This window comes from Saccharomyces eubayanus, chromosome VIII (assembly GCF_001298625.1).
Source record: "Saccharomyces eubayanus strain FM1318 chromosome VIII, whole genome shotgun sequence".
Classification (NCBI taxonomy): domain Eukaryota; kingdom Fungi; phylum Ascomycota; class Saccharomycetes; order Saccharomycetales; family Saccharomycetaceae; genus Saccharomyces; species Saccharomyces eubayanus.
The window spans coordinates 379,930-394,821 of NC_030983.1; the positions used below are offsets into that span (position 1 = coordinate 379,930).

Consider the following 14,892-nt stretch of genomic DNA (forward strand, 5'->3'; position numbering starts at 1 on the left):
TTGCAGAAATATGTTGGTTTTGGATATTGGGTTCATCTTTATTATTATTTCAGATTTTGCGCATCTCGCGAAAGTGTAACAGTATAAGAATTCGACCTGTCGCTAGTACAAGCAAGTCTCTTCGGCACCTCGACGGCTCGAGAAGAATTTCGCATTATAAAAGCAGTCACATGCGTCTGTGAAAGATGCATCTCAAGAGTGTGATCTTATATTAGCTGTCACTTATCCTAGTTCCTTTGAATCGTATAGTCCTTGTACAAGAAAAAAGTACAATATTTACACAACTTTACACATCCGATATTATATATGGATAGAATTTCAGTATCTAGTAGCGAAGCGTAAAATGATATCCGGGTATAAACTATTGCGTGTTTCTACTACTTGATACCATGGCACTTAGCCAGTTTATCTTGATAGTTCTTAGTTACCCGGAGCAACTTGTATAATTGTAATGAAGCTCTTTAAAACCTGCTGAACAAGAGAGAGAAGAAGAGCACTGCGAAAGCGAGCACCACTTCCAAAGATACCAGTACCATAAAGAAAGCCTGAGTTACACAATGTCACAAAAAATTGGACACAGTGGGTTGGCATTTGCACGCCTTTGGCATCACGTGGATGTTGCCCGCGATAAGAGAACGTTGGGTAGATTGGCCTCAGCTATTGCAATCACCTTGATCGGTAAACATAAGCCGGTTTATCATCCATCGCAAGACTGCGGAGACTATGTAGTGGTAACAAACTGCCAGAAAATGCGTGTCACAGGTAAGAAGTTCGAACAGAAGACGYACTGGTCCCATTCAGGTAGACCTGGCCAGCTTAAACTACAAACAATGGAAAAAGTCGTGGCAGATAAAGGGTTTGGAGAAGTGCTGAAAAAAGCAGTTAGCGGTATGTTGCCTAAAAACAAACTTAGAAAGCAAAGGTTAGATCGCCTGAAAGTATTTGATGGTAGCGAGACTCCTTATAAGCAGAATATTACCGCCTTTGCTCATGAACAACCATCGTTGCCGGATTCTATTAAAGAATCCATTTCTGGTCAACCGAATTAGAAGGTTGTATTGCTTGAGCCATGACTTTTCTACGTTGTTTTTATATCCTTCATATAGTTCTTAAATTCATGTATATACTTGCGTTTATGTATAGGTAAATCAAATACGCACGAACCCCGCTCCCCTCTATTGGCGATTAAAGACGTGAAATTCCAGAGTGAATTTGGTACTTTTTTATAGTCTTTCTACATAAATTTTTATTTATAGGTCATGATGTAACTTTCTCTGTTAAAGTTCATCAATAATTTAGAGAGAAAAAAATGTCACTTATAATCGACAAATTACAAACGGGGATAAAAACTTAACTTTAGGAGTCCAGCTTATTATTCGTTCTTTTTTTCATTAATTGCTTAAAAGTATTCTTGGTTTATCGGAAAGTATGCTAAAGCTTTTTCTTTTATCATTATTGCCTATTCATTTGCTCCTTCTTCAACAAAACCAACAAAAAAATAATTTTTTAATTCTTTTTAATTTTCCTTTACTTTCCCTAAAATTACAACATTATTTCTTAAAAATCTCTTGAACGATCGGTATATAAACGTGGCGTAATGTTCATAGCCATTAGTTCTTGAAATAATAACTTCGCAGCATATGGAATATGGATTTGGTAGATGTCAATCTTATTATCACATCCTTTACATTCAAATTGATTATGATTTAATTTGGCAATAACTGTCATCAACCCGCAGATACCACAGATATGAACTCTGAAGGCGTCGGATGCTTCCATTAGTCTTTCCTTTAAGAATGAAGCAGCACCGTGAGCGATCATACAATCACGTTCCATTTCACCGAATCTTAAACCACCGTCTCTCGATCTACCTTCCACCGGCTGTCTTGTTAAAACTTGCATTGGACCACGGGCTCTGGCGTGGATCTTGTCATCCACCATATGTCTTAAACGTTGGTAATATGTAGGACCAAAGAAAATTTGAGCCATCAGTTTTTTACCTGTGTGACCATTGTACATAACTTCAAACCCACGAGATTGGTAACCATGTTCACGTAATAATTTAGATATACCTTCTACTGTGATGTCTGTGAATGGAGAAGCGTCACCTTCATTACCAGATAATGCAGCCACCTTACTCAATAAACATTCGATTAAATGCGCCACAGTCATACGAGATGGAATAGCATGAGGATTGATAATTAAATCTGGAACGATACCTTCTGCTGTAAATGGCATATCTTCTCTACGATATGTGATACCAATAGTACCCTTTTGACCATGACGAGAAGCGAATTTGTCACCGATTTGAKGAACCTTGGTGGTTCTAACACGAACTTTAACAAACTTTAACCCATCTTGGTTTGTTGTTACTAAAACTTGATCAACGATACCGTTTTCAGTACTTCTTAATGGTGTAGAAGCGTCACGCTTGGAATGGTATGCTGTCCTTTGACCTAGCTCTTCCTCGTCAGGTGAAATTGGTGTGGTCTTACCAATAATAACATCTTCACCTGAAACTCTAACACCAGGCGCGATTAAACCATCGTCGTCTAATTTGTCGTAGGTACCATGTTTCATTCTTAGTGTGTTTGTGCGTTGTGGTTTTTCAAAAGTTTCTGTTATAGACATACCATATTTCTTTTCTTGATCCATATAGGATCTGAAAAATAAGGATCTGAATAACCCGCGATCAATTGAAGACTGGTTCATAATCATAGAATCTTCTTGGTTATAACCTGAGTAACATGCAATGGCGACGATCGCATTTTGACCAGCAGGTAACTCTCTGAACTTCAGGTATTCCATAGCACGTGTAGTACCTAATGGTTTTTGCGGATAGTATAAAATATTGGCCATGGTATCCATACGAACATTGTAATTAGTTAAAAATACACCCATGGCTTGCTTACCCATCGCAGATTGGTAAGTATTACGTGGAGATTGATTATGGTCAGGGAATGGAATGATCGATGCAGCAACACCAAGAATCATAGATGGATGGATTTCACAATGTGTGAAAGTGGTGGCATGGTGGGTTACTCTAATACGTTTAGCGTGGTCAACACCGAGACCGTTTTCTTCGTTACCTTCTGTTGGCTCGAGATCTTCAGGTTGCATAGCAATTAAAATGGATTCTTCTTCCTCAGCATCAATATACTCTACTAAACCTTCGTTTAGTAATGATGACCATGTAAATTCCTCTACATCTTCAAAACCACCTTCAATATCTTGATATTCTGTAGTCATTAATTTAGCAACGTGACCCTTTCTCACCTTTAGTTCCTTATGACCGAGTGTTTCATCATCCTCAACAATAAATAATGGTCTATAAACTCTACCGGCATCTGTGAAGATTTTCAATTCTTTTTCACGGATATCTCTGATCATAGAGACTTCTGGGTTAATATCACCCTTCCTTCTTAAAGTTCTTAATGTCTCCATTAATCTAGCTGGGTTTCTGTGAACACCATGCCACACACCATTAACGAAAACTCTTGTAGCATCAGGCGATTGATGTGGCACGTAGTCTTCTAATGGTTCCATACCCCATTCACTTAAAAAAGTGATAATTGGCATTGGATCTGTACCAACGGAAATACAGGACATTAGTGATAAATTTTTTACTAAACCACACGCTTGACCTTCTGGGGTTTCTGCAGGACAGACCAACCCCCAATGGGTATTATGCAGTTGACGTGGTTTGGCTAATTTACCATCACGGCCGATAGGAGTGTTAGTTCTTCTTAAATGTGATAAAGTGGATGAATAAGTATAACGGTTCAGAACTTGAGAAACACCGGCTCTTGAAGACATGGCCTTCTTTTGTTCACCCCAGTTACCGGTGGCCAAGGCATACTTCAAACCAGATGTTATAGTTTTTGCATTAATGGCTAATTTCATATTGAAGTCATGGGCTTCCTCCACAGTTCTTTGCATGTAACGGAAAATATCTTTAGTCAATTTTCTGAATAAACTTTTGAAAAGTTGGGCCAACAATGGACCTGCCAAATCTAATCTCTTTTTCCCGAAGTGGTCACGATCATCTTGATCTTTACGATCTAAAGCACATAATAATAATCTGTTGATCATATAACCTAAGAAAAATGCCTTTCTACTTTCAAAACCTTCTAACTGAGTAATGTGAGGTAGGAATTCCTTTTGTAAAATATCCTTTGCATATTGAATTCTCTTTTCTTTCTTAATACCAAGGGCAGTACCACGACGACCAATAAAATCTAATGCAGTTTCACGATCTTGAATAACAAACCCATCTTCCACACACGGTTTAAGCATTTCTAGCATTTGCCAATCGTTTACGTCGTAACAAATATGTTCTAAAATTTCACCATCTGGAATAATCCCTAAAGCTCTGAATATAATTACAATAGGAATATCTTGTTTAATATATGGTAAAGTAGCTTTAATGGTACGGGCCGAACTACCCTCACGACCGTAAAGTTTGACTTGAAGGGTGCTGATGAATCTGGATCCCTTTTCAAGAGCTGATCTGATTTCTGCCACATGAGAAATTGGAGATGGTGCAGCCTTTTTGAACACTTGTACAATATTACCTGCGGAACGCTCTTGTGCAATTAAAACTTTTTCAGAACCATTAATGATAAAATAACCACCCATATCGAAGGGACATTCTTTCAACTTGTATAAATCTGATTCGGTAGCTTCACTTAGGTAACAATTCTTGGATCTTAACATGATAGGTAGACGACCAATGAAGACTTTCCCGCTCTCGCTATCATCTTCAGACTCTTCGGCGATTAACTCGTATTTCAATTCTCTACCTGGAACATCAACAGCTTCATATGTTCTCTTCTTAACATCAACGAACAAACCAGATGAATACGTCAGATTACGTAAACGTGCTTCTTGTGGATACAATGCGTGAGTTACACCATCAGATTCATTTACCATAGGTTTCGTAACATATATTTTCCCAAAGCTAATCTCATACTTTCTGCTTATATTATCCGATTCGGTGGTGTGTTRTGCCAGCTGTTCTAAAATCAAAGTGGAGTCCTCGCAAATAATGTCTTGTAAAGTATAGTCAACAAATTGGTTGAAGGAGTCAAGTTGCTGTGAGACTAAACCTTTCTCCCGAAAAAACGCAGATATGACAGCCCATGAATCTTCGGCAGTAATTGGGGCACTTCCGTCCTCAAATCCATATGGATCCTCTTCATAATACTTTTCTGAGTTTTCAACGTCAGACATTCTTGTGTTTTTTAATTACTTGTGCTCTTTGTTTTCTGTTCCTAAAAATTCTACAATATAGAGCTAATGACCACTTCTTTTTAGTTCTTTGTGTCCTTATATTAATTTAAAGATTAATTTTCTCTTTTAAAATATACGATATGCAAAAAATATCCAAACTGTCTGCAAACCTAAGAGAAAAAGAATGAGTGAATCCAAATATCCTAATATTATTAAGCTGCTCCCTACTTCGACAAATGTTACTATCCGTAATAGATTGATAAAAGTAGTGGCCAGCTAACGATTGCTTGAATTACTACTTGTTTCTTGTTTGTTTGCCACTTTTTTAGAAGCTCCTACGAAGTGAAAAAAAAACCATCAAAAAATGAAAAATCATTTTCAACGCCAAATAGGGTAACCCCCGGGCCGCTTGACTCCAGTGTGAAGCTACTATTAACGAAGGAAAAGGGCTTTTTTGACATAATGCCGGTGGAGGGTAATTTAATTGCATTCGAGGTGTAGTAGGTAGCTGCAACTCTTCTGTATTTTAATCATCAGATTTTACTATGGCGTAACTATGAAGTGGCTCTTTTAATGGAGGGGAGGAAGGCGGAGAAACACCTTGTTCTACCAAGAAACAATTTTTTTTTTCTTTTTTTGTTATTAAATAATGCATACGTATGTTTAGACATTTATGGGAGATTTTGTTTCGTGTCCCCTCAAAACAATGCGTTGTGCCTAGTTTAAGGCTATGTTTTTTATATACTACCTAGATAGTAAAAAGGCAGAAGACTTCTTGAGTTGAACTAATCTAGCTCTGTTGTTTCTTCGAGGATGTCATCCATAAAATCGTAATCATTGGGAAATTCGGTACTAGTGAAATTATTCTCATAAGAAGAGGATGATTGTTGTGAAGTCTTATTGTACTGGGTACCACTATCTGAAGAATCACGGTTACCGTTTTGATGCTTAAATGTGTCATCTTGTGTTTGTTCTGTAACAAAGGGCCTCAGCCTCGTCAATATTAGGTTTTGAAGGAAATCGGAAGCCTTTGACAGGTAGTAGGTTCTTGGAAATTCGTATCTCTTGGTTAAGGAAATTAGAATCTGGGTCAGTTTACCGAATAGAAATTTGTCGTTGGCGTCTTCTGCAAACCAGATATTGTAAACCGAGGAAAATAGCCGGTAACTGTTGAAGTTAGGTTCTGTTATTTTATTAAGGAACCCGGTGAGCTTGCCTTGAGATTCCATGAAGCTAATGAAATCGTACATCAACTCTCTTGTCAGGCAAATACTCCCAAACGACATAAGTAAGGAGGAAAATGGTAAGAAATTCAAAAAGGCATCGATCGGAGTATAGAGGTAAATAAAATGTAAGAATTCATAAAGACTCCAATATTTCAACAGTGATTTATAGACAGTGATGACCACTGGAGATTGCCCCAAAGAAGTAGCGGTCTTGGCAGCACTCGCCTCTGAGAAGTTTACGGAAGAGGTCAGATAAATTACTTCCAGTGTCAGTTGCAAAGGAACGGCAACAGAGGTGAGCAAAAATAATGGCCATAAAATTAAATTGAACATAGCTCACTTTCGATGGGATGAAAAGCGGTGGGAAGAGCGATGGGAACCTAGGTTTAAAGAAAGAAAAGAAAGAAAGAGAAGTGTTAAAATCTTGTGTGTCGCTTCGATTATATGCTAGAACAAAACCTAACAAAATCGAATCAAAATGATACAACAATACCTGCACGTGTATCTTGCTGCCTGTAAAAGCAGTTTATCGTATATTATCTTTTGTACAATTTTAGAGGACAGAATCGATGCATATTAAGGGAGGCAACATTTCAAAGGCCGCAGATGGTAACCGCATCGCTTAAGCGAGAGGGTAACTCCAAAATGCAAGAAACACATTCTGAATTGGAAGAGAGGTAGGGGAACCGAAGTTGAATACAGCCAACTGTTCTGTCACGTTGTATTCAGCATAACTAAACTTTAGAATCGCCTAAAATAGCGCGCACTTGTCTTTATGCTTCTCGTTGTTAAATATTTAGTTGGTCTCTGATTCTAGCTATAATATTTTCTGGTAACCGCCAGTGAAAACCAATCAAAGAGAACAAAAAATAAAAAACAAGACAAAAGAATACCAAAGACGGAACAGAACATTCATCCGGGCGAAAGGTGACCTTGCTTCTCTCAAGACCAAGGGCAGCTCAGCTCAGCCTTCATGACGCCCACAACCGCGTGCAATCACATAAGAGACGATAAATGTGTTTCATAGTTTGTTTTCCATACATTAGGGAGTTTGTAGTACGCGACGTAAAAAAGGGAAAGGAAAAACAAGAAAAATCCAAGCTCAAATACTAAGACCTCTGGGAAAAATACGGCCTCTGCACCTGCCTAAATTAGCATAGTGGCAAACAGCAGCGATTCTCAAATCATCACTCTTGCCGCCGAGAAGTCATCCGGAAAAAAGCTACTCCGTCTGGAAGACTCCCGCGGAACCAAGCTGCTTGAGATACCGAACACTGCCTCCCAATTCCGCGGAAGATTTCTGAGCCTTCTCAACGGGGAATTGCCTTTCGGAAGACTCGGGTGGGTGCGGGATCATCTGTGGGACACGATCACGATTCAGCACCCTCTAGAGCCCGCTTTCCGTGGAAAAGTCGGTGCCTGAAAAAAGAAAAACAGATCTGAGTATGTCCACAGCGGTAATGTGCTAGAAAAAGGAAGATGCATCCACGGAACTCTTCAATGCTGCGGAACGATATCATCTGAACTGTAATCTGAACCACATAGGTAAAAGCATTTCTTATAAAAACATCAGTTATGGATACATCCATTCTTGCTGGCATGGTTCTGTCTCTCAAAAGTTTAGATAGTATAAAAAAAGTACATAAAAGCGCAGAGATCTAACGGCTGTCTTTTACTAGTTTATCGTCGCTAAATTCAATCGCTACCTATCAATTAATCGGTAACCTTATTATATTCTTTCTAGGAAAAACGGCAGCAGGCGATTTTTAGTATATTCCATCTCTTTGCTTATTAAAAGTACAGCGAAAATGTCCGAGACAAAGCTCACTAGTAACGTCAATGGCGTCAGCAGCTACTCCTCCGCATCTTCCTCTACTGAAAACGATGCGGATCTGCATGAGTACAATGGATTTGATGAGCAGACAGAAGCTCGCATCCAGAAACTGGCAAGAACTTTGACTGCTCAGAGTGCGCAGCACTCGACTCAATCGGCGTCCAACAAACAAGACGTTCAATCTATCTTCTCCAGTGGCGTGGAAGGTGTCAACCCGGTCTTTATCGACCCTCAAGCCCCAGGCTATAATGAAAAATTGGATCCAAATTCTGAAAACTTCTCCAGTGCTGCTTGGGTTAAAAACATGGCCCATTTAAGTGCGGCTGACCCAGAGTTTTATAAACCGTATTCCTTGGGTTGTGCCTGGAAGAACTTAAGTGCCTCCGGTGATTCCGCTGATGTCGCATACCAGCCCACCGTGCTCAATACTCCATTCAAACTTATTCGAAACTCCATGAGAATGTTACAAAAATCAAACGATGGTAACACCTTCCAAATCTTGAAACCCATGGACGGTTGTCTAAACCCAGGTGAACTATTGGTCGTCTTGGGTAGACCAGGTTCTGGTTGTACCACTCTATTGAAATCCATTTCTTCAAATACCCACGGTTTCGATGTTGGCGAAGACACAGAAATCACTTACAGTGGGTATTCTAGCGAAGATATCAAAAAACATTATCGTGGTGAAGTTGTTTACAATGCAGAAGCTGATATCCATTTACCTCACTTAACAGTTTTCCAAACTTTACTCACAGTCGCTAGACTAAAGACACCTCAAAATCGTATAAAGGGTGTAGATAGAGAAAGTTATGCTCAGCACTTGGCTGAAGTTGCTATGGCTACCTATGGTTTATCTCATACCAGAAATACCAAGGTCGGTAGTGATTTAGTTAGAGGTGTGTCCGGTGGTGAAAGAAAACGTGTTTCTATCGCAGAAGTCTCCATTTGTGGGTCTAAGTTCCAGTGTTGGGATAATGCTACAAGAGGTTTGGATTCCGCCACCGCTTTGGAATTCATCCGTGCTTTGAAAATTCAAGCCAACATTTCAAACACATCTGCTACTGTGGCTATCTACCAATGTTCTCAAGATGCATATGATCTATTTAATAAAGTGTGTGTCTTAGATGACGGTTATCAGATTTATTATGGCCCAGGTGATAAGGCCAAGAAATATTTCGAAGATATGGGATACGTGTGTCCAAGCAGACAGACAACCGCCGATTTCTTGACCTCCGTGACCAGTGTCTCAGAAAGAACACTGAACGAAGACATGTTAAAAAAAGGCATTACCATTCCACAAACACCAAAGGACATGAATGCTTACTGGATGAAGTCCCAAAATTACAAAGAATTAATGGAAGAAATCGATCAAAAAATCAATGGTAATGATGAGGCCGCCCGTGAAGCCATCAAAGAAGCTCACATTGCTAAACAATCAAAGAGAGCAAGACCCTCTTCTCCTTACACTGTCAATTATATGATGCAAGTTAAATACCTACTCGCGAGAAATATGTGGAGAATACGAAATAATATTGGGTTTACATTATTCATGATCTTAGGTAATGCCAGTATGGCTTTGATTTTGGGTTCCATGTTTTACAAAATCATGAAAAAGGGTGACACCTCTACTTTCTTCTTCCGTGGTTCTGCTATGTTTTTCGCCATTTTGTTTAATGCGTTCTCTTCTTTACTGGAAATTTTCTCGTTATATGAAGCTAGGCCAATTACTGAGAAGCATAGAACTTACTCATTATATCATCCAAGTGCAGATGCCTTTGCATCAGTGCTTTCCGAAGTTCCTACAAAGGTCACTATTGCCATATGTTTCAACATCATCTTCTACTTCTTAGTCGACTTCAAAAGAGACGGTGGCATATTCTTTTTCTACCTACTGATCAATATCGTTGCTGTTTTCTCTATGTCTCATTTGTTTAGATGCGTTGGTTCACTAACAAAAACATTATCGGAGGCTATGGTTCCCGCTTCTATGTTACTGTTGGCTCTTTCTATGTACACCGGGTTTGCTATTCCAAAGAAGAAGATTTTAGGATGGTCTAAATGGATTTGGTATATCAACCCGCTGGCTTACTTATTCGAATCTCTGTTAATCAATGAATTTCACGATAGAAAATTTCCATGTGCTCAATATATTCCTCGTGGTACTGCTTACACAAATGCAACGGGCACAGAAACCATCTGCAGCGTCGTCGGTGCTATTCCTGGCCAAGATTATGTGTTGGGAGATGATTTCATTAGAGAAAGTTATCAATATTACCATAACCACAAATGGCGTGGATTCGGTATTGGTATGGCGTATGTCGTTTTCTTTTTCTTCGTTTATCTATTCCTATGTGAATATAATGAAGGTGCTAAACAAAAAGGTGAAATTTTGGTTTTTCCACGTAGTATTGTGAAAAAGATGCAGAAGCAAGGCTCTTTGAAAGAGAAGAATGCTAATGATCCTGAAAATGTTGGTGAACGTAGCGATTTTTCCAGTGATAAAAAAATGCTACAAGAAAGTTCTGAGGAAGAATCCGAAACTTATGCGGATGTTGGTTTATCTAAGTCTGAAGCTATTTTCCACTGGAGAAATCTGTGTTACGAAGTCCAGATTAAAACTGAAACAAGACGTATTTTGAACAACGTTGATGGCTGGGTTAAACCAGGTACTTTAACTGCTTTAATGGGTGCTTCCGGAGCTGGTAAAACTACGCTTTTGGATTGTTTAGCTGAAAGAGTTACCATGGGTGTCATCACTGGTGATATCTTTGTCAATGGTATTCCTCGTGATCAATCTTTCCCAAGATCTATTGGTTACTGTCAACAACAAGATTTACACTTAAAAACTTCTACTGTGAGAGAATCTTTAAGGTTCTCTGCATATCTACGTCAACCAGCTGAGGTCTCCATTGAAGAGAAAAATGCCTATGTTGAAGAAGTTATCAAAATTTTGGAAATGGAGAAATATGCCGATGCTGTTGTCGGTATTGCCGGTGAAGGTTTAAATGTCGAGCAAAGAAAAAGATTGACCATTGGTGTTGAGTTAACTGCCAAGCCAAAACTATTAGTCTTTTTGGATGAACCCACGTCTGGTTTAGATTCTCAAACTGCTTGGTCCATTTGCCAATTGATGAAAAAACTAGCAGACCATGGTCAAGCAATTCTTTGTACCATTCATCAACCTTCCGCTATTTTGATGCAAGAGTTTGACCGTTTGCTATTTATGCAACGTGGTGGTAAGACAGTTTACTTTGGGGACTTAGGTGATGGTTGCAAGACTATGATTAATTATTTCGAAAGCCATGGTTCTCATAAGTGTCCTCCTGATGCCAACCCAGCTGAGTGGATGTTAGAAGTTGTGGGTGCTGCTCCTGGTTCTCATGCTGACCAAGATTATCATGAAGTTTGGAGAAATTCTGATGAATACAGAGCTGTTCAATCTGAATTAGATTGGATGGAAAAGGAATTACCAAAGAAGGGCCCTATTACCGCCGAATCTGACCAACATGAGTTTGCTCAATCACTCAGTTATCAAACAAAATTGGTCAGTGTTCGTTTATTCCAACAATATTGGAGAACCCCAGAATATTTGTGGTCCAAATTCATCCTGACTATTTTCAATCAATTGTTTATCGGTTTCACATTTTTCAAGGCTGGGACCTCATTACAGGGTTTACAGAATCAAATGTTAGCAGTTTTCATGTTCACGGTTATCTTCAATCCTATTTTGCAACAGTACTTACCATCCTTTGTTCAACAAAGAGATTTATATGAAGCTAGAGAACGTCCTTCAAGAACTTTTTCTTGGCTACCATTTATCCTTGCTCAGATCTTTGTGGAGGTTCCATGGAACATTCTAGCAGGTACAATCGCTTATTTCATCTATTACTACCCAATCGGCTTTTACGCAAATGCATCAGCTGCTCATCAATTGCACGAAAGAGGTGCTTTGTTTTGGCTATTCTCCATTGCTTTCTATGTTTACGTGGGTTCAATGGGTTTGCTCGTTATATCTTTCAACAAGGTTGCTGAAAGTGCTGCTAACCTCGGTTCTCTGTTGTTTACTATGGCCTTGTCTTTCTGTGGTGTTATGGTGACCCCAGAAGGTCTACCTAGGTTTTGGATTTTCATGTACAGAGTCTCACCATTGACTTACTTCATTCAAGCCCTTTTGTCTGTTGGTGTCGCAAATGTGGACATCAAGTGTGACGATTACGAACTCTTAAGATTTACACCCCCATCCGATATGACTTGTGGAGAATACATGAAGCCGTATCTACTGCAGGCCGGCACTGGTTATTTGACTGATGAAAGCGCTACTGACACTTGTAAGTTTTGCCCGATCTCTACAACGAACGCTTACTTAGCCAGCGTCAATTCATATTACAGTGAAAGGTGGAGAAATTACGGTATTTTCATTTGCTACATTGCCTTTAATTACATCGCAGGTGTCTTTTTGTACTGGCTAGCAAGAGTACCCAAGAAGAACAAGAAAATCTCCAAGAAATAGCGGTTTCAAACTGAACGGATACATATACTCCTTAATATCAAATCTTAATACTGTCAATAGACACTTAATTATAATTCTTTTTTTAATTTTTTTTTCTTTTCATTTTTAGCGTCTTTAGTCAAGCTCGGTTAAAGCAATGCTTAGCAGCCGAAAAAATTCCCAGAAATATGTTTCAAGAAATCTCATCAATCTTTTTTTTGATGAACGCTAATGTTTAGTATCTGTTATCGTTTATTATACTGCACTTACGGTTAAAAAGAAGCGGTGTGATGGTTACACATAAAGTATAACGTACACCATATCCATTGTTATCTCGTTCAAATGACTAATCGTCTCCTCATATACGGACTTATTCTTTGGACAAGTATAATTGGATCTTTTGCATTAGATAGAAACAGAGCTTCGCAATATGCGAAGGAAAATCTACATAACGCCACCCTGACCACCAATAGTACCTCCACGAATATACAAAAAGAACTATCTTCGTTACTATCAAGTGGTTCCTCAACCAGCCGAGATTTTAGACAGCCAACTAAAGTTGATATACGGCAGGCTGAAATACGAGAAAACAGTATAAAGACAGAGAAAGGAGCATTGGTACAATACGCAAGCGCGGTAAGCTCGAGCGATTCGAGCAATTCGTTTTTATCATTCGATGAATGGAAAAAGGTCAAGTCGAACGAGCACTCATCGAACCCGGAAAGGCATTCTGCTCGAATAAGAGAGCCAATCGATCCATCATGTTATAAGGATAAGGAATGTATAGGGGAGGAATTAGAAATTGATTTGGGATTTTTAACTAACACGGATGAACCGAATGAAAGTGAAGGACATCCAAAAAGTTTTCAAGAGGAAGAGGAAAGTATAGGAAAAGTATACAAAAAAAGATTCAACTATGCGTCTTTAGACTGCGCTGCCACCATTGTCAAAAGCAACTCTGAAGCTGTTGGAGCCACATCCATCCTAGTTGAAAGCAAAGATAAGTATTTGCTGAACCCTTGTTCGGCGCCGCAACAATTTGTTGTCATAGAACTCTGTGAAGATATCTTAGTCGAAGAAGTGAGTATTGCTAACTATGAGTTTTTTTCGTCAACATTCAAGAAATTAAGATTTTCGGTTTCTGATAGACTCCCGGTAGTGAAGAACGACTGGACCATACTGGGAGAGTTTGAAGCAGAAAATTCTAGAGATTTACAGAGATTTAAAATACATAATCCTCAGATTTGGGCAAGTTATTTGAAAGTTGAAATTTTATCCCATTATGATGATGAATTTTACTGTCCTATATCTTTAATTAGAGCACATGGTAAAACGATGATGGATGAATTCAAACTCGACCAACTTAAAACCCAAGAAGATAAGGAGCAATCCATAATTACAACGGAGATAGATAACTCGGAGGATGACGTTGTTCAAGACAAATGCAATAACATAGAAACACATTTGGAAGCCTTCAACACAAGTGCGATGACAGATATAGCTGGTTTATTATCGTGCACTTCCAAGCTTGCCCCTTTGAAATTCGATGAGTTTTTTAAAGAGGTTAACGCCTCCTTTTGTCCTCCAAAGCAAATGGTATCGTCCTCATCTTCTGTAGTTCCTGTGATCCCAGAAGAGTCCATTTTTAAGAACATAATGAAAAGATTGTCGCAATTGGAGACAAATTCCAGTTTGACAGTGTCCTATATTGAAGAACAGAGCAAATTGCTATCTCGGTCATTTGAACAACTTGAAATGGCTCATGAAGCAAAATTCGGTCATCTTGTCACAGTCTTCAACGAAACCATGACGCGCAACTTAGATCTACTAAACAACTTTGCTAACCAGTTGAAAGATCAGTCACTACGGATATTAGAGGAGCAAAAACTGGAAAATGACAAGTTCACTAATCGCCATGTGTTGCATCTGGAAAAATTGGAGAAGGAAGTAAGTTTTCAAAGAAGAATTGTGTACGCTTCATTCTTTGCTTTCGTTGGGCTAATATCCTATTTATTAATAACAAGGGAGCTCTATTTTGAAGATTTCGAAGGGAACAAAAACGAAAGTATTGGAAAATCGGACATTATTCAGCAAGCAATTAGGTAAGTAAT

General features: G+C 38.9%; 5 protein-coding genes across 5 annotated transcripts; 3 read left to right on the top strand and 2 right to left on the bottom strand.

The window, feature by feature from the left end:
- Nucleotides 1–557: 557 nt before the first annotated feature.
- On the top strand, nt 558–1,049 carry MRPL23 (mitochondrial 54S ribosomal protein uL13m; the record flags this gene model as incomplete). Its single annotated transcript, XM_018367984.1, has 1 exon — nt 558–1,049. The coding sequence occupies one exon, from the start codon at nt 558–560 to the stop codon at nt 1,047–1,049; it is 492 nt and encodes a 163-aa protein (XP_018219366.1).
- Nucleotides 1,050–1,557: 508 nt separating this feature from the next.
- RPB2 (DNA-directed RNA polymerase II subunit RPB2) lies at nt 1,558–5,232 on the bottom strand (the record flags this gene model as incomplete). The annotated part of the gene is made up of 1 exon (XM_018367985.1): nt 1,558–5,232. One exon carries the CDS (start codon nt 5,230–5,232, stop codon nt 1,558–1,560), a length of 3,675 nt encoding a protein of 1,224 aa, XP_018219367.1.
- A 785-nt stretch (nt 5,233–6,017) lies between these two features.
- ATG40 (Atg40p) lies at nt 6,018–6,791 on the bottom strand (the record flags this gene model as incomplete). Its single annotated transcript, XM_018367986.1, has 1 exon — nt 6,018–6,791. The coding sequence occupies one exon, from the start codon at nt 6,789–6,791 to the stop codon at nt 6,018–6,020; it is 774 nt and encodes a 257-aa protein (XP_018219368.1).
- Nucleotides 6,792–8,266: 1,475 nt separating this feature from the next.
- On the top strand, nt 8,267–12,802 carry PDR5 (ATP-binding cassette multidrug transporter PDR5; the record flags this gene model as incomplete). Its single annotated transcript, XM_018367987.1, has 1 exon — nt 8,267–12,802. The coding sequence occupies one exon, from the start codon at nt 8,267–8,269 to the stop codon at nt 12,800–12,802; it is 4,536 nt and encodes a 1,511-aa protein (XP_018219369.1).
- A 321-nt stretch (nt 12,803–13,123) lies between these two features.
- Nucleotides 13,124–14,887, top strand: SLP1 (Slp1p; the record flags this gene model as incomplete). The annotated part of the gene is made up of 1 exon (XM_018367988.1): nt 13,124–14,887. One exon carries the CDS (start codon nt 13,124–13,126, stop codon nt 14,885–14,887), a length of 1,764 nt encoding a protein of 587 aa, XP_018219370.1.
- Between the last annotated feature and the right edge of the window lie 5 nt (nt 14,888–14,892).